The sequence below is a fragment of the Salvelinus alpinus genome, chromosome 36 (assembly GCF_045679555.1).
Source record: "Salvelinus alpinus chromosome 36, SLU_Salpinus.1, whole genome shotgun sequence".
NCBI classification, from domain to species: domain Eukaryota; kingdom Metazoa; phylum Chordata; class Actinopteri; order Salmoniformes; family Salmonidae; genus Salvelinus; species Salvelinus alpinus.
The window spans coordinates 5,915,247-5,934,444 of NC_092121.1; the positions used below are offsets into that span (position 1 = coordinate 5,915,247).

General features: G+C 43.7%; 1 protein-coding gene across 2 annotated transcripts in view; it reads left to right on the forward strand.

Moving 5' to 3' along the window:
* Nucleotides 1-19,198, forward strand: part of LOC139565477 (G protein-activated inward rectifier potassium channel 1-like) — a 35,239-nt gene that overhangs the window by 14,044 nt on the left and 1,997 nt on the right. The window contains exon 2 of one of the 2 annotated variants that reach the window (XM_071385852.1): nucleotides 12,496-12,712. The exons of the other annotated variant lie outside the window; for it this stretch is intronic. Within the exon in view, the coding sequence (XP_071241953.1) occupies nucleotides 12,496-12,712 (217 nt within the window). The remainder of the gene's footprint in view (nucleotides 1-12,495; nucleotides 12,713-19,198) is intronic. 2 annotated transcript variants of the gene reach the window in all.

Consider the following 19,198-nt stretch of genomic DNA (forward strand, 5'->3'; position numbering starts at 1 on the left):
AAGAGTTTTGGAGAGAAAAGAAAGAAGGGAGAGGGAAGGGAGAGAAGGGAGAGAGTAGCGGGGGAGAGAGAGCGAAGGTTGGGACGGCGCGATACCATCCGAGTAGGGGCAGTGTGGGAAGTGTTGGATGAGAGCGAGAGGGAAAAGGATACAAGGTAGTGGTCGGAGACTTGGAGGGGAGTTGCAATGAGATTAATGGAAGAACAGCATCTAGTAAAGATGAGGTCAAGCGTATTGCCTGCCTTGTGAGTAGGGGGGGAAGGTGAGAGGGTGAGGTCAAAAGAGGAGAGGAGTGGAAAGAAGGAGGCAGAGAGGAATGAGTCAAAGGTAGACGTGGGGAGGTTAAAGTCACCCAGAACTGTGAGAGGTGAGCCATCCTCAGGAAAGGAACTTATCAGGGCGTCAAGCTCATTGATGAACTCTCCAAGGGAACCTGGAGGGCGATAAATGATAAGGATGTTAAGCTTGAAAGGGCTGGTAACTGTGACAGCATGGAATTCAAAGGAGGCGATAGACAGATGGGTCAGGGGAGAAAGAGAGAATGTCCACTTGGGAGAGATGAGGATCCCAGTGCCACCACCCCGCTGACCAGAAGCTCTCGGGGTGTGCGAGAACATGTGGGCAGACGAGGAGAGAGCAGTAGGAGTAGCAGTGTTATCAGTGGTAATCCATGTTTCCGTCAGTGCCAAGAAGTCGAGGGACTGGAGGGAAGCATAGGCTGAGATGAACTCTGCCTTGTTGGCCGCAGATCGGCAGTTCCAGAGGCTGCCTGAGACCTGGAACTCCACGTGGGTCGTGCGCGCTGGGACCACCAGGTTAGAGTAGCAGCGGCCACGCGGTGTGAAGCGTTTGTATGGTCTGTGCAGAGAGGAGAGAACAGGGATAGACAGACACATAGTTGACAGGCTACAGAAGAGGCTACGCTAATGCAAAGGAGATTGGAATGACAAGTGGACTACACGTCTCGAATGTTCAGAAAGTTAAGCTTACGTTGCAAAAAATCTTATTGACTAAAATGATATAGTACTGCTGGCTGGTGAAATAGGCTAGCTAGCAGTGGCTGCGTTGTTGACTTTGTTTGAAAGTGTAGCTGGCTAGGTAACCTCTAACTGGCTAGGTAACCTCGACAATTACTCTAGACTACACAATTATCTTGGATACAAAGACGGCTATGTAGCCAGCTAAGATCAAACAAATCAAACTGTTGTACTGTAATGAAATGAAATGTAATACTACCTGTAATACTACCTGTGGAGCAAAGCGGAATGCAACTACTCGCTCCAAACCAAACCGGAAGTGCGTATCGTAGAGGGAGAGGCAATAGAAGTGTTGTTTCTTGTATTATTGTCTTTTGTGTCTTTAGAGGACTGCTTCACCTTAATGTCCCCTTTCCCTTTTCTTCTGTCCTTATTTTGTCCCACTTTGTCCCTTCTTTGTCCCTTCTTCTCTTCTGCCAACTAGACACTCCTTGTTAGCTAGCTAGCTTCTTTCAGGAATGTCCCTAGCAACTGCCTAGCAACAGGTAAACAACTTAGCTAGCTAAGAAAACGGTATAATTTTATGAAAAATTGTTACTTTTTCAAAAGCCTTTCTTCTTTGTTTGCTGCTTGTTTGGTCTCCTATTCAGTTTGCAGTTTTCTTTTGATTTTTTTTCGATGTACTTTACTCTAAAAAAACATTTAAATTTCAATATTTGTAGGAGCTCATCTTTTCAGCTGCTGCTGCTTAATTCGGAACTCCGGAACTAAACTTCTTCGGAACTTCTTCTCAAAAGCATCTAGAATTGACAAGTTAAAATGTCCTGTCTGTCTGGTTATGTCAGTGGGAAGGTTAGCGTGTTTGTCTGAACAGAGACAGAGATGTAGAGAGAAAGACTGTGCACCAACAGCTATATCTGATTCTTCCGCTTTACAAAGAGCGTGGAGGAGAGTGCCACAGGCACAGGAAGATTTGCTTGTCAGCGTTTGCGATACAGTCATCCGTCGTTGTAATCTTAACCGACACAGACGGCAAGTAAAAGCAGTAGTGCCCAGAACCAATTTGGTGCTAAACCACACACAGAAGAACAATAGCCAACACATGTCCAGTATTCACTGGGCTGTAAACACCTGACAATAGACATGAACAATATCCCCCCTAAACAGAGAGAGAGATGAGTTTATCATAACACAAACCCCACCATGCCGCTCATTGAGATTCAGTGTGTAGTAAGACAGTGGTGATATTTCCTGGCATCCCAGAGGATGTTTACTGATGCATCATTCCCTGTTTGGCACTTCAGAGGACTTGACCACAGGCCCATGTCATGAGGAGGTCAGTATCAGCCCAGACTTGACAATTTTGTCATTTAGCAGACAGTCTTATACAGAGCAATTTACAGGAGAAATTAGGGTTAAGTGCCTTGCTAAAGAGCACATCAACAGATTTTTTATCTAATCGGTTCTGGGTTTTCGAGCCAACGACCTCTTGGTTACTGGTCCAATGCCCTTAATCGCTAGGCTACCTTTACACACAGGATTGAGAAGCCTCCTCTATCTATATGGATGTATGATCTTTCATTGGCCAATGGTGCTTGGTTTTGGGTTGAGAAGGTTACATCTTCAGATGTTATAAATGGAATTAAATGCCTTTCTTCTCTCTCTTATCCTCCATCCCGTCCATGGAGGAAGGATTGTATGATCAATTCTCATTTCCTAGATTTTTAGGTATCTGGCCTAATGGGCATCTCTTTGTTCATGCAGTACCAGTCAAAAGTTTGGACACACCTACTCATTCAAGGGTTTTTCTTTATTTTTACTATTATTCTACATTGTAGAAATAACACATATGGAATCATGTAATAACCAAAAAATGGTTAAACAAATCTAAAATATATTTCAGATTTGAGATTCTTCAAAGTAGCCACCCTTTGCCTTGATGACAGCTTTGAACACTCTTGGCATTCTCTCAACCAGCTTCACCTGGAATGCTTTTCTAACAGTCTTGCAGGAGTTCCCACATATGCTGAGGACTTGTTGGCTGCTTTTCCTTCACTCTGCGGTCCAACTCATCCCAAACCATCTCAATTCAGTTGAGGTCGGATGATTGTGGAGGCCTGGTCATCTGATGCAGCACTCCATCACTCTCATTCTTGGTCAAATAGCCCTTACACAGTCTGGAGGTGTGTTGGGTCATTGTCCTGTTGAAAAACAAATGATAGTCCCACTAAGCTCAAATCAGATTGGATGGCGTATCGCTGCAGAATGCTGTGGTAGCCATGCTGGTTAAGTGTGCCTCTCACACATGCAGAGATCATCCGTTCACCTACTCGGCGTCTCACAAAGACACAGCGGTTGGAACCAAAAATCTCAAATTTGCACTCGTCAGACGAAGGGACAGATTTCCACCAGTCTAATGACCATTGCTCGTGTTTTCTTGGCCCAAGCAAGTCTCTTCTTCTTATTGCTGTCCTTTAGTAGTGGTTTCTTTGCAGAAATTTGACCACGAAGGCCTGATTCATGCAGTCTCCTCTGAACAGTTGATGTTGAGATGTGTCTGTTACTTGAACTCTGTGAAGCATTTATTTGAGCTGCAATTTCTGAGGATGGTAACTCTAATGAACTTATCATCTGCAGCAGATGTAACTCTGGATCTTCCTTTCCTGTGGCGGTCCTCATGAGAGCCAGTTTCATCATAGCGCTTGATGATTTTTGCGACAGCACTTGAAGAAACTTTCAAAGTTCTTGAAATTTTCCCGGATTGACTGGGCACTTGTTGTCTTAAAGTAATGATGGATTGTAATGATAAAGTAATTTCTCTTGATTTATTTGAGCTGTTCTTGCCATAAGATGGACTTGATCTTTTACCAAATAGGGCTATCTTCTGTATCCCACCCCTACCTTGTCACAACACAACTGATTGTCTCAAACGCATTAAGAAGGAAAGAAATTCCACAAATGTACTTTTAACAAGGCACACCTGTTAATTCAAATGCATTCCAGGTGACTACCTCATGAAGCTGGTTGAGAGAATGCCTAGAGTGTGCAAAGCTGTCACCAAGGCAAAGGGTGGCTACATTGAAGAATCTAAAATATAAATATATTTTGACTTGTTTAACACTTTTTTGGTTACAACATGAGATCATATGTGTTACTTCATAGTTTTGATGTCTTCACTATTATGCTACAATGTAGAAAATAGTAAAAATAAAGAAAAACCCTTGAATGAGTAGGTTTGTCCCAATTTGTGGATTATATTCATGACTTTGGAACGGTAAATGGCGACTGGATCATTTGGAGATTTATTGATTACTTTGAAGGTCCGTTTCGGGTGAGCCAGGCCCAGCAAATCGGAATCAGATTTTCCCCACAAAAGGGATTTATTACAGACAGAAATACTCCTCAGCACCCCTCCTCCCCTTCCTCAGACGATCCTGCAGGTGAAGAAGCCTGATGTGCAGGTCCTGGGCTGGCGTGGTTACATGTGGTTTGCGGTTGTGAGGCCGGTTGGATGTACTGCCAAATTCTCTAAAACGATGTTGCTAATGGTAGAGAAATTAACATTGAATTCTCTGACAACAGCTCTGTTGGACATTCCTGCAGTCAGCATGCCAATTGGAAGCTCCCTCAAAACATGAGACATCTCTGGCATTGTGTTGTGTGACACAACTGTAACTTTTTAGAGTGGTCTTTTTTTGTCCCCAGCACAAGGTGCACCTGTGGAATGATCATGCTGTTTAATCCGCTTCTTCATATGCCACAGCTGTCAGGTGGATGGATTATCTTGGCAAAGTAGATATGCTCACTAACAGGGCTGTAAACAAATTTGTGCACACATTTGAGAGAAATACGCTTTTTGTGAGTATGGAACATTTCTGGGATCTTTTATTTCAGCATGGGACCAACACTTTACATGTTGAGTTGATATTCTTGTTCAGTATATTATGAACACGTAGCCTACGCAGTGGATAAGGTGCGAGCTATAGACCTTTTTGAGTTAAGGGAATCTCGTATTCATGAGTTGGCTCGAAAGCTGATCAAGAAAGATAAGAATCATCTTAATATTATTTTGACAAGCGACTAAATACTTGATTACTGGCAAGCAATTGGCATGCATAAAAACGCTGCCTAATTCTAGAAGTTAGTGAGCATTTGCTTAGCAAACTCCAAAATAGGAAATTTAAATGAAATATAGGCATTTTGGAATTATTTTTCGACGAGATGCGTAAAAAAATGACTTAGAGTGAGAGCTGACGCTTTTGAAGCCGCAATTGTAAAGTGCTTGAAAAAGAGTGTCGAGACACTGGAGCATTCAGGCACTTGTGACGTTTCAGATACCGATAGTGGTGTTGGCTTTATAGATGACTGTCAGCCACACTCCAAAACGCGCGTTATACTCAAATATTCAATATATTCAAACTCCTAGCTGATGTCGCACTCCTCATAGACTAGCAAGTCCATTTTAAGGCAGTAGCAGCTCATATTTCAGTCATTAGGACATGCAACAATGCAGACGCATAGTCTCATTTTCTGCAGGTTAACATGCAGTGAGGCCATCTCTCACTTAAACGATATTGGACCATTCCCACCATGGTGAGAACGGGTGAAGACTCGTATATTCTTGAAATGCGAGATGTATGGCGATTACCTTTGCGCTCAACTCCAAGTGAAAAGCAAACTTGCTCGCTCTTCGGGGTCCAGCTCATGCAAACTGGACTAGGTTCATGGCTTGTAGGCAGGGCACAAGATAACCTTTTGAACGGCATGCAGCGCGACTGTGGAAACCTTTCTATTCACATTTTCTATTCATATAGACACCATTCTGTGTACCTCTGGCCCTTCCTTGGACACTGTGTTAACTAACCTCCAGATGAGCTTCAATGCCATTACAACTCTCCTTCGGTGGCCTCCAACTGCTCTTAAATACAAGTAAAACTAAATGCATTTAAAAAAATAAAATAATATATATTTTTTTATTTCACCTTTATTTAACCAGGTAGGCTAGTTGAGAACAAGTTCTCATTTACAACTGCGACCTGGCCAAGATAAAGCATAGCAGTGTGAACAGACAACAACACAGAGTTACACATGGAGTAAACAATAAACAAGTCAATAACACAGTAGGGGGAAAAAATTAGTCTATATACAGTACATTGTGTGCAAAAGGCATGAGGAGGTAGGCAATAAATAGGCCATAGGAGCGAATAATTACAATTTAGCAGATTAACACTGGAGTGATAAATCATCAGATGATCAATGTGCAAGTAGAGATACTGGTGTGCAAAAGAGCAGAAAAGTAAATAAATAAAAACAGTAAGGGGATGAGGTAGGTAAATTGGGTGGGCTGTTTACAGATGGACTATGTACAGCTGCAGCGATCGGTTAGCTGCTCAGATAGCAGATGTTTAAAGTTGGTGAGGGAAATAAAAGTCTCCAACTTCAGCGATTTTTGCAATTCGTTCCAGTCACAGGCAGCAGAGAACTGGAAGGAAAGGCGGCCAAATGAGGTGTTGCGGGGTGGAGCTGTTGGCCGAGGTTGGAGTAGCCAGGTGGAAAGCATGGCCAGCCGTTGAGAAATGCTTGTTGAAGTGTTCGATTATCATGGATTTATCGGTGGTGACCGTGTTACCTAGCCTCAGTGCAGTGGGCAGCTGGGAGGAGGTGCTCTTGTTCTCCATGGACTTTACAGTGTCCCAGAACTTTTTGGAGTTAGAGCTACAGGATGCAAATTTCTGCTTGAAAAAGCTAGCCTTTGGTTTCCTGACTGACTGCGTGTATTGGTTCCTGACTTCCCTGAACAGTTGCTTATCGCGGGGACTATTTGATGCTATTGCAGTCTGCCACAGGATGTTTTTGTGCTGGTCGAGGGCAGTCAGGTCTGGAGTGAACCAAGGGCTATATCTGTTCTTAGTTCTGCATTTTTTGAACGGGGCATGCTTATCTAATATGGTGAGGAAGTTACTTTTAAAGAATGACCAGGCATCCTCAACTGACGGGATGAGGTCAATATCCTTCCAGGATACCCGGGCCAGGTCAATTAGAAAGGCCTGCTCGCAGAAGTGTTTTAGGGAGCGTTTGACAGTGATGAGGGGTTGTCGTTTGACCGCTGACCCGTAGCAGATACAGGCAATGAAGCAGTGATCGCTGAGATCCTAATTGAAGACAGCAGAGGTGTATTTGGAGGGCAAGTTAGTCAGGATAATGTCTATGAGGGTGCCCATGTTTACGGATTTAGGGTTGTACCTGGTGGGTTCCTTGATGATTTGTGTGAGATTGAGGGCATCTAGCTTAGATTGTAGGACTGCCGGGGTGTTAAGCATATCCAAGTTTAGGTCACCTAACAGAACAACCTCTGAAGCTAGATGGGGGGCGATCAATTCACAAATGGTGTCCAGGGCACAGCTGGGAGCTGAGGGGGGTCGGTAGCAGGCGGCAACAGTGAGAGACTTATTTCTGGAGAGATACATTTTTAAAATTAGAAGTTCGAACTGTTTGGATATGGACCTGGAAAGTATGACATTACTTTGCAGGCTATCTCTGCAGTAGATTGCAACTCCTCCCCCTTTGGCAGTTCTATCTTGACGGAAAATGTTATAGTTGGGTATGGAAATCTCAGAATTTTTGGTGGCCTTCCTAAGCCAGGATTCAGACACGGCAAGGACATCAGGGTTGGCAGAGTGTGCCAAAGCAGTGAGTAAAACAAACTTAGGGAGGAGGCTTCTGATGTTGACATGCATGAAACCAAGGCTTTTTTGATCACAGAAGTCAACAAATGAGGGTGCCTGGGGACATGCAGGGCCTGGGTTTACCTCCACATCACCCGAGGAACAGAGGAGGAGTAGGATGAGGGTGCGGCTAAAGGCTATCAAAACTGGTCGCCTAGAGCGTTGGGGACAAAGAATAAAAGGAGCAGATTTCAGGGCGTGGTAGAATAGATTCAGGGCATAATGTGCTGACAGGGGTATGGTGGGGTGCGGGTACAGCGGAGGTAAGCCCAGGCACCGGGTGATGATAAGAGAGATTGTATCTCTGGACATGCTGGTTATAATGGGTGAGGTCACTGCATGTGTGGGAGGTGGGACAAAGGAGGTGTCAGAGGTATGAAGAGTGGAACTAGGGGCTCCATTGTAAACTAAAACAATGATAAGGCATGCTCTTCAACCGATCGCTGCCTGCACCTGCCCGTCCGTCCAGCATCACTACTCTGGACGGTTCTGACTTAGAATATGTGGACAACTACAAATACCTAGGTGTCTGGTTAGAGTATAAACTCTCCTTCCAGACTCACATTAAACATCTCCAATCCAAAATTAAATCTAGAATCGGCTTCCTATTCCGCAACAAAGCATCCTTCACTCATGCTGCCAAACATAACCTCGTAAAACTGACTATCCTACCGATCCTCGACTTCGGCGATGTCATTTACAAAATAGCCTCCAACACTCTACTCAACAAATTGGATGCAGTCTACCACAGTGCCATCCGTTTTGTCACCAAAGCCCCATATACTACCCACCAGTGCGACCTGTACGCTCTCATTGGCTGGCCCTCGCTTCGTACTCGTCGCCAAACCCACTGGCACCAGATCATCTACAAGTCTCTGCTAGGTAAAGCCCCGCCTTATCTCAGCTCACTGGTCACCATAGCAGCACCCACCCGTAGGTATATCTCACTGGTCACCCCCAAAGCCAATTCTTCCTTCGGTCACCTCTCCTTCCAGTTCTCTGCTGCCAATGACTGGAACGAACGGCAAAAATCACTAAAGCTAGAGACTTACCTCCCTCACTAGCTTTAAGCACCAGCTGTCAGAGCAGCTCACAGATCACTGCACCTGTACATAGCTCATCTGTAAATAGCCCATCCAATCTACCTCATCCCCGTACTGAATTTATTTATTTCTTGCTCCTTTGCACCCCAGTATCTCTACTTGCACATTCATCTTCTGCACATTCTACAATTCCAATGTTTAATTGCTATATTGTAATCACTTCGCCACCACGGCCTATTTATTGCTTTACTTCTCTTATCCTACCTCATTTGCACATGCTGTATATAGATTCTTCTACTGTATTATTGATTGTATGTTTGTTTATTCCCTGTGTAACTGTGTTGTTGTATGTGTCGAACTGCTTTGCTTTATCTTGGCCAGGTCGCAGTTGCAAATGAAAGCTTGTTCTCTACTAGCCTACCTGGTTAAATAAAGGTGAAATAAAAAAATTATTCTGGCCATGAAACTCCATCATGTGAAAATGACATACTACGGACAATGCTAATATGCAACTCACCTGAGTAAAGCATTAGATTGGGGGGGTCCTGTAGATTCCAAGGAATTATTACATGGGCCACTAATATTTAATCTAGGACAGCATGTCCTAACCAAGCATATTCCGTTGCATCTAACTATGTTATATATAAACAGCATACTAAACAGTGTACTCACTGCAAACAAACAGGACATGTAGTGAAAATTTGTTGGGATCTGGGGAGGGATCCTCCCAGGCATTTCAACCAAGGTATAGGATGGGTCATCTAGCATCGAAGTGTTGGAACCTTGAAATTGGGAATCCCCCTTTCTTTATGCGTCTTTAACTAGACACAGAGCAAATGTTTCAGACTTGAATAGCACTTGTCTTCCATTTAAGAATGATGGAGGCCACTGTGTTCTTGGGGAATTCTAAAAACCAGTTTTTGCTTTGTCATTGTGTGGTATTGTTGGGAGATTCATGGGGAAAAACGTTATTTAATGCATTTTAAAATAAGGCTGTAACATAACAAAATGGGGAAAAGGTCAAGGGGTCTGAATACTTTCTGAATGCACTGTGCATTTTAATGGCCTTTCATTTCCTTTTATATCCATCTGATTCATTCTTGATACACTTTGAGGATACCATTGACCAGACCAACCAATCTGACAACATGCAAAGCCAAACAGTGACTAGTAACTCTTGACTGTATTAATGCTTCATCAAATGTTGAGAACTGATTGGGGCTCCCAAGTGGCACAGTGCTAGAGGCGTCACTTCAGATCCTGGTTCAATTCCAGGCTGTGATTGACCTGGCTGTGATTGAATACAACCGGCTGTGATTGGGAGTCCCATAGGCTGGCGCACAATTGGTCCAGGGTCGTCCAGGTTAGGGTTTTGCCGGGGTAGGCTGTCATTGTAAATAAGAATTTGTTCTTAACTGACTTGCCTAGTTAAATAAAGGTTAAATACAAAAATAATAACTGATGTAATCTTTCTGCCATTAACAAAAAAATGATGTTTTATTGAGCTTAGTTGAAGGAATTTGTACTTAGGGACATTGACATTGTCAATGCTCCCATGTAAGACACTCCCGAGATCATGGGCCCACGGACTAGAAGTGAGGTATATATAATATACTGTACATACACGTCAAATATTACTGCCCACTACAGGTTCTATGGTTTGGTCTGGAAGTACTGGAAATGCTCTTGAGTTTCATATAGCAGGGGTTGGAGGCAGGATAAGAGGATCTCAAAACAGCAACAGCAGTGTGTGGAGTGGAGGAGTGGGACTTGTGTGTGTGCGGTAGAAAAGAGTTAGAGGTGAGGTGTGTGTAGGCGGTGAGGCTGACACATCATCCCAATTATCAGGAAGGCTGAGATAAGAAACAGAGATGAGAAAACTGCAGTAACAAATCGTTCCCTCCGTTTTGGAGACTTACTGTACAGAGAGAAAAAGAAAGTAAAACAAAAAAAAACATAAAAGAAAATGAAGATTGTGTTCTTCAATGTGAATAACAACACTCCAAAACAGTGGGAATAGAAACAATTATGCGACTCTCCACACTCTCCTTCAATTTGAACCACAAAACCTCAATTTCTGACAAAAAAGCATGTCTTAAATGGCCAATCAGCCATTGCTACATCAAGTCTTGGACATAAATTAATTATATATTCCCCTTGATTCTTGAAGAATATAACTTATGAGCTTAGTTTAACCGCCGTACCCCATCAGAACCTAAAATATAAGCTTGTTTTACTCCAATGTTTGCCAACCAAATAAATGTAAACTAACACTCTACAGCCTCAAAAATGGGTTAAAACTATAATTGTAATATCATGGATGGCCAGTCCCTGCATCAATTGCTCTGTCTATGAATTTGAGAGTGAATCCAGCCCAATCCCTCAGTTTTTACAGAAACAGTGGTGGGGAGCCGGCTTTGTTATTGCTTCTGCTGATTGGCCCATTCACGTTCATTAACTCTCTTATTTGCCTTACGGAAAATCCCAGCAGGTGCATTGTGCACAGACATACAGAGAGGGGAGCGGAGGGAGACACAGAGAGAGAACTATTAGAGAGGACTTCAGAACGAGTGAGAGAGAACGAAAGAGACAGAGAGAGTTAAAGAGAAGAGCCCAGTTCAGCTTAGCTCAGACAGCTGAGAGCCCAGCTGGGCAATGAAATGCTTCCGCACCAGTTAGCAAGCCTTAGGCTGGGTCCGCCTAAACAGGGTTTTCTCACCACCTCCTCATCTAATCCTCGACAGGCCCACTGCAAATGAATATGAAGGGCTAGGCTTGCTACCGACCCGGGTTCTATCTCAGGCTGTTTCACAACCAGCCGTGACTGGGAGTCCCATAGGGCGGCGCACAACTGGCCAAGCGTCATCCGGGTTAGGGGAGGGTTTGGCCGGGGGGCTTTACTTGACTCATCGTGCTCTAGCGACTCCTTGTGGCGGGCTGGGCGCCTGCAGGCTGAGTTTGGTTGTCAGTTGAACGGTGTTTCCTCTGACACATTGGTGCAGCTGGCCTGCGGGTTAAGTGGGCGGGTGTTAAGAAGCGGAGTATGGCGGGTCATGTTTCGGAGGACGCATGACTCGACCTTTGCCTCTCTCGACCTTCAGCCTTGAATATTCAGAGGAAGGAATGCCTTCTGGCGCTCCCACGTGGTACGGGGCAGGAGAGAGAGACAGAGTGTGTGCATTTATGTGTCTCACCTTGGAGAGCGGTGAAACTAGCAGAGTTTAGTGGCTGTTTCCTTGCACAGATGTGTAGTGCTTCCCTGGGTTGTAGATAAGGTGAGGGGGATGGGATGGTGTGCTGGGCAATAAGAGATAATAGGTACATTGTGCTGAAGGCCATGGCACCTGAAACATGAATGTTCTATCATACTGTATATATCGATATATGGACCCCCATGTCCTGAAATGTTCCTATATTACTTTTGCCTGCCTACTTTGTTTTGGTTTATGTGCTGTCCACTCACCCACCTCCGGAAGGGAAGAAAATAGGAAATTAACAACAAGACAAACAGCATGTGGTGGTGTAGAGAAGATTGATAGGCTCCAGGCTACTCTGCTCCAGTCACACTGTTATCTACAATCATCTTGGTGGCACTGCAGAGTGACTCCAACAGAAGCCATGGTAGAGTGGAAAAATGCAAGTCTACAGTTTAAAGTAAAAAAATATATATCTTTCTCTCTCTCTCTCTCCCTCCCCCCTATTTCTCCTTTCTCTCCTCCCCCTCCCTCTCTCCCCCTCCCTCTCTCCCAGTCTCGTCAGACCCCGGAGGGAGAGTTCCTTCCCCTGGACCAGTGTGAGCTGGATGTGGGTTTTGGGACGGGTGCGGACCAGCTCTTCCTAGTGTCACCTCTCACCATCTGCCACGAGATCAATCCTAAGAGTCCTTTCTTTGACCTGTCCCAGCGCTCCCTCATGAACGAGCAGTTTGAGATTGTTGTCATCCTGGAGGGCATTGTTGAGACCACAGGTGAAGGACCACTACCCTCTCTCCTCCTGTTAACCCTTTACTCTCTTCTTCCTACCCTTCTCTCCTCGTTATTAATTGATTATTCTTTCACTACCCTTTCTCCTCCTTTTAAACCTTTACTCTCTTCTTCCTAAAGAGGCTGCTCCTTTTCAAAGGCCCAATGCAGCCATTTTATTTCTGGGTAACAATTAAGTACCTTACTGTAATAGATTTACATTCAAATTGGCCCCCCAAAAAATTGTGCAAAAAACTGTTTCACAAGCAAGTTTCACGATGGAAAGCCAAAACTCCCGGCCATTCAAACCTGCTGATTAGAAGGTCCTGTGTAGATTGTATTTGAACCGTCCTGCTGTGTTCCGGTCGAATTGGACCGATTTACAAGTTTTCTCTCTGAAAAATGTAGCTCATTTAATCTGATTGTCATAAGGTTCCATGACTTTGTCCACACAGGGCATCTGAACACACAAAATACATTTGGATGATTTCCATAAAATGCTATTTAACTTATGTGGTGTTCCTGGTCAAAAATGACCGGTAATTAGAAATGAATGGGTGAGACTACAATTAGTGTATAATATTGAGTTCAGGCACATGCCCATTTATCAGATGGACACACTTCCTCTCCCAGACCCCCACATGCGTGTGGGTTTGAGCACACACACGCACACACACACGCACACCTCACCCCCTTTCTTGGCTTCCATGGCAACCCCCACGGGAACCTTTCCCCAATAGAATCTTTCCCCCACGGGAACCACACCTGTTGGCCTTCTCACAAACAATCGCAACATTGTTTCAATAATATATAGAACTTTTCTCGCAGCTCTGGTATATAAAGCTTTTTTGAGGCCTTGCTCACAATTCATTCTGTGGCAGCACAATGACCAAACGATATACTGTATGTGAGGCTCTTGATCATGTCTTTGATCATGATACTGGTGAGGAGGAGAGAGTCTTTGTTAAACTTTGACACAACGTAGTCTGCGATAAATAGCACAAATATATTTAACCTGAGTATTTGTTATAGTCAAAATAATTCATAAATTACGCTTTTTTTAAACTCAAAAACGAGTTGTATGAGCTCAGGTCAATGAGGCCTACAGGCCAATAAATAGCAAATAGAAGTTCAAAACTTGTAATGTTCACAAGAACTTAAGTTGATAAAAAGATCTAACACAACATTAGGTGATAATATATGTATTATTATGGATTTATAATCAGCTATAATGGGGTGGTCATTTTGGACCGGGAACACAGGATGAATTAACATGAAACGAACACAACAGGAGGGTTAACCAGCAACTATCAGGAAATAACACTGATTAAAAAAATGTCACGTATTTACAGTGGTAGTTTCATCAGCTGTTGTACAATATGATATAAAACACAGGAATAAAACAGAATTTTGACTACACCAGGCCTTTAATTAGTCCTTTTCTTCTCCACTCCAACTTATCTCCTTCCATTCGGTGGGTTGCTCTTATCTCCACCCTTTAGCTTGCAATTCTGTTATTCCTCTCTCTCTCTCCTCCATTATCTGAACTCGAATTCAATTGTATTCTTATATGCTTATCAGTCTTACTTCTTAATTTCAACCTGTCACATATCCCCATGCAATATTTCCATCCAGATTGTGGAGATAGAGTCAGACTAACACATCTCTCTGAATCTCCAAAGCCCTGTAAGAATGTAACAGATCTTAGTAAGCGTTCAGTGGTAAACAGAGCGAGCAGGGGAGAGGTGGACGTTGGGTATTGAGGACAGCACCAGGGAATGGCTTCCTGATTGAATTATGAAGGACATTTTATGGGATGGTTTTTATCCCTACCCCATGTATAATAGATAGGGTCATAGATGCGAATGTCACTTAGATAAATAAGATGGGGGTTCAGCTGAAGTTTTACAATATTTCTCACTGGGCAGAATGCAGGGTTAATTCTGAAGCAGTAAGATACGTTGAACACAACAGCTGTACTGAACTACTGGCAGGCTGCAGGTGTGCTGGGTCGCCTACGGCAACAAAAGTGTTTTTCTGCCTTCTACATCGAACAATACGATTCCTCATCCTAATACTCATACTGTACATATATAACAAAGTCTTTGTCTTCTCTGGCATCATTTATTTATTTCTCTGCTCCCTTTTCTTTTTCCTTTCATCTCTCCTCTGTTCTTCTCCCCTCCTCCCTCCTCATTGTCCTGGGCAGAAGCATGAAGCTGAATAGGCTTAGAGGAGGAGGGAGGGATGAGCAGGCAGGCAGGGAGCCTGCCTGTGCTCTGTTGATAATGTCATTAAGGCAGGCTGCAGCCAACCGTTTAGCCCTCTGTCTGTCTGTCTGTCTGTCTGTCTGTCTGTCTGTCTGTCTGTCTGTCTGTCTGTCTGTCTGTCTGTCTGTCTGTCTGTCTGTCTGTCTGTGTCTGTCTGTCTGTCTGTCTGTCTGTCTGTCTGTCTGTCTGTCTGTCTGTCTGTCTGTCTGTCTGTCTGTCTGTCTGTCTGTCTGTCTGTCTGTCTGTCTGTCTGTCTGTCTGTCTGTCTGTCTGTCTGTCTGTCTGCAGGACTGTGGTTCTCTGAGCTGAGGAGCAAAGCAGGGGGCAGATGAGTGGGGGTCTGCTCTGAATGAATGAGTTGGCCTTGGAGTCACCCGTGTGGTTCCGTGCACGGTATACATCCCTTACTCCCCAGAGAAATAAATCCATATCATCCACTGAGAGACAGACAGAGCATTGTCCTGCCATTTGAGAAACCTTCTGTCAACAACTGACAGCCTTTGCATCTTTCTGGTGTTTGATTGGATGGTTGTGAGGTCCCTCTACTACCACTATGATTGTGCATCAGCTCCTGTTCCAATAGAGATGTATGTTATGTAGGCCTAGTTGTCACAGCTTTCTGACAGGTTTGTGTGTGTGTTAGATGAAGAGAGCCAGTAGTAGGATTACAAAGAGGCTAGGAGAAGAAGAGGTATTGTATTATGGAAATGCACCACTTGAGTAGTGCCAGTGGAGGCTTTACATAAAGCTCTCTCCGGGGACACGTCTTGTCACGCCCTGACCTTAGAGAGCCTTTTTATTTCTCTATTTGGTGAGGTCAGGGTGTGATTTGGGTGGGCATTCTATGTTTTCTGTTTCTTTGTTTTTGGCCGAGTGTGGTTCCCAATCAGAGGCAGCTGTCTATCGTTGTCTCTGATTGGGGATCATACTTAGGCAGCCCTTTTTCCCACACTTAGGTTGTGGGATCTGTACGCCTACCACGCTGCACCTTGGTCCGGTTATTCTACCACCAGCTGTTTGCTCACTTGCTCAGCCGCTTTGATTTTCATTCAAGACCCACAGAACAGTCAGTGTAACTCAGGACACTGGGATGATGATGGGGCGAACTGGCAGGAACGCTGTGCCCTGAAGGCACATAATTTCCTGTTGCACCGCCATCAATGGGCAAATTAGAGCTAATTATCACCAAATTCTATATACAGGAATATAAAATAACTTTCATTAATTTCAGCTTTGGGTTGAGGATAGTCAAGGGTTTGGGTATAACCTTCGGCTTAGGTTGTGATAACCCCTTGGTAGTGATATTACTGTGTCAGTCAAATGTCAGGGAAAGGATCAGTTTCTCTTTCTGCAGTCAGCCAGCTCTGTTTAATAGTGTAATACAGGGCTAATAAGTGCTTATTGATAAGTGAGGGCACTCGATACAGATATAATTGTCAAGGACATAATTTTACAAGAGCTGAGGTCAAATAACAACCTGGCCTGTCAAATCAAATAAAAAAATTGAATACAATTGTATTTGTCACTTGGTTCGTAGATAACAGGTGTAGACTAACAGTGAAATGCTTACTTACGGGCCCTTCCCAACAATGCAGAGTTAATGATAAGATCAAAATAATACACAGTGCATAACGGGAAAAAAAGAGTAGAAATAACATGGCTATATACAGGGAGTACCAGTACCGAGTCGATGTGCAAGGGTACAAGGTAATTGCGGTAGCTATGTCCTGTACACATACAGTGCCTTGGGAAAGTATTCAGACCACTTGACTTTTTCCAAATTTTGCTCGGTTACAGCCTTATTCTAAATGACAAAACAAAAAACACGTTTTTAGAAATGTTTTCGAATGTATTAATATCACATTTACATTCAGACACTTTACTCAGCACTTTGTTGAAGCAAGCTTGGCACACCTGAATTTGTGGAGTTTCTCCCATTTATTTCTTTCATCACATTCCCAGTGGGTCAGAAGTTTACATACACTCAATTAGTATTTGGTAGCATTGCCTTTAAATTGTTTAACTTGGGTCAAACTTTTCGGGTAGCCGAAAAGTTGGCCCATTCCTCCTGACAGAGCTGGTGTAACTGAGTCAGGTTTGTAGGCCTCCTTGCTCGCACACGCTTTTTCAGTTCTGCCCACACATTTTCTATAGGATTGAGGTCAGGGCTTTGTGATGGCCACTCCAATACCACGACTTTAGAAGTATGCTTGGGGTCATTGTCCATTTGGAAGACCCATTTGCGACCAAGCTTTAACTTCCTTTCTGATGTCTTGAGATGTTACTTCAATATATCCACATAATTTTCCTCCTTCATGATGCCATCTATTTTGTGAAGTGCACCAGTTCCTCCTGCAGCAAAGCACCCCCACAACATGATGCTGCCACCCCCATGCTTCAGTTGGGATGGTGTTCTTTGGCTTGCAGGTGTCCCCCTTTTTCCTCCAAACATAACGATTGTCATTATGGCCAAACAGTTCTATTTTTGTTTCATCAGACCAGAGGACATTTCTCCAAAAAGTACGATCTTTGTCCCCATGTGCAGTTGCAAATCGTAGTCTGGCTTTTTTATGGAGGCTTTGCAGCAGTGGCATATTGCTTGCCGAGTGGCCTTTCAGGTTATGTTGATATAGGACTCGTTTTACTGTGGATATAGATACTTTTGTACATGTTTCCTCCAGCATCTTCACAAGGTCCTTTGCTGTTGTTCTGGGATTGATTTGCACTTTTCGCACCAAAGTACGTTCATCTCTAGGAGACAGAACGCGTCTCATTCCTGAGCGGTATGACGGCTGCGTGGTCCCATGGTGTTTATACTTGCGTACTATTGTTTGTACAGATGAACGTGGTACCTTCAGGTGTTTGGAAATTGCTCCCAAGAATGAACCAGACTTGTGGAGGTCTACAATTTTTTTGCTGAGGTCCTGGCTGATTTATTTTGATTTTCCCATGATGTCAAGCAAAAAGGCACTGAGTTTGAAGGTAGGCCTTGAAATACATCCACAGGTACACCTCCAATTGACTCAAATGATGTCAATTAGTCTATCAGAAACTTCTAAAGGCATGCTATCATTTTCTGGAATTTTCCAAGCTGTCTAAAGGCACAGTCAACTTAGTGTATATAAACTTCTGACCGACTGGAATTGCGATACAGTGAAATAATCTGTCTGTATACAATTGTTGGAAAATTACTTGTGTCATGCACACAGTAGATGTCCTAACCGACTTGCCACAACTATAGTTTGTTTACAAGAAATTTGTGGAGTGGTTGAAAAATGAGTTTTAATGACTCCAACCTTAATGTATGTAAACTTTCGACTTCAACTGTAGGTGTTCCTTTTGTCCAAGTGGGAAAGGGCAGTGTGGAGTTTAATAGAGATTGCGTCATCTGTGGATCTGTTGGGACAGTATGTGAATTGGAGTGGGTTCAGGGTGTCTGGGATGATGATTTTGACGTGAGCCCTGACCAGCCTTTCAAAGCATTTCATGGCTACAGATGTGAGTGCTACTGGGCGATAGTCATTTCTAAAGTTTACCTGGGTGTTCTTGGGCACAGGGACTATGGTTATCTACTTGAAACATGTTGGTATTCCAGACTGAGTCAGGGAGAGGTTGAAAATGTCAGTGAAGACACTTGCCAGCTGGTCAGTGCATGCTCAGAGTATGCCTCCTGATAATCCATCTGGCCCTGTGAATGTTACCCTCTTTTAAGGTCTTTCTCACATCGGCTTGGAGAATTTGATCACACAGTCCTCCAGAACAGCTGGTTCTCTCACGCATGGTTCAGTGTTGCTTGCCTCGAAGCGAGCATAGAAGACATTTAGCTCGTCTGGTAGGCTCGTGTCACTGGGCAGCTCGTGGCTGGGCCAGGATGTAATGTAACCAACCACTGGTATAGGGACCTTTTCATATAGGACTATAGGACATGCATATAGGACATGCAAACAGAAATACCAGACTAACCTTTCCTCGGCTACAGGTGCTACATGTTTTCTTTTTATTGCTGCATGGATGCTGCAATTTCTGCTCCAATGTTACTGCTCTTTACTTAGGATTATCATGTTTTGTTTATGGTAGACTAGATTCAACTAATTTATTTGAATAAGGCTATTCGTACCATTGATAGGAGTGATGTTAGGCGAGGACCCAAGGCTCCTGCAGCATCAAGGTACGGATCTGGTAAAGGTGATGTTAGGAGATTCCTTATTAGCCTGAGAAGAA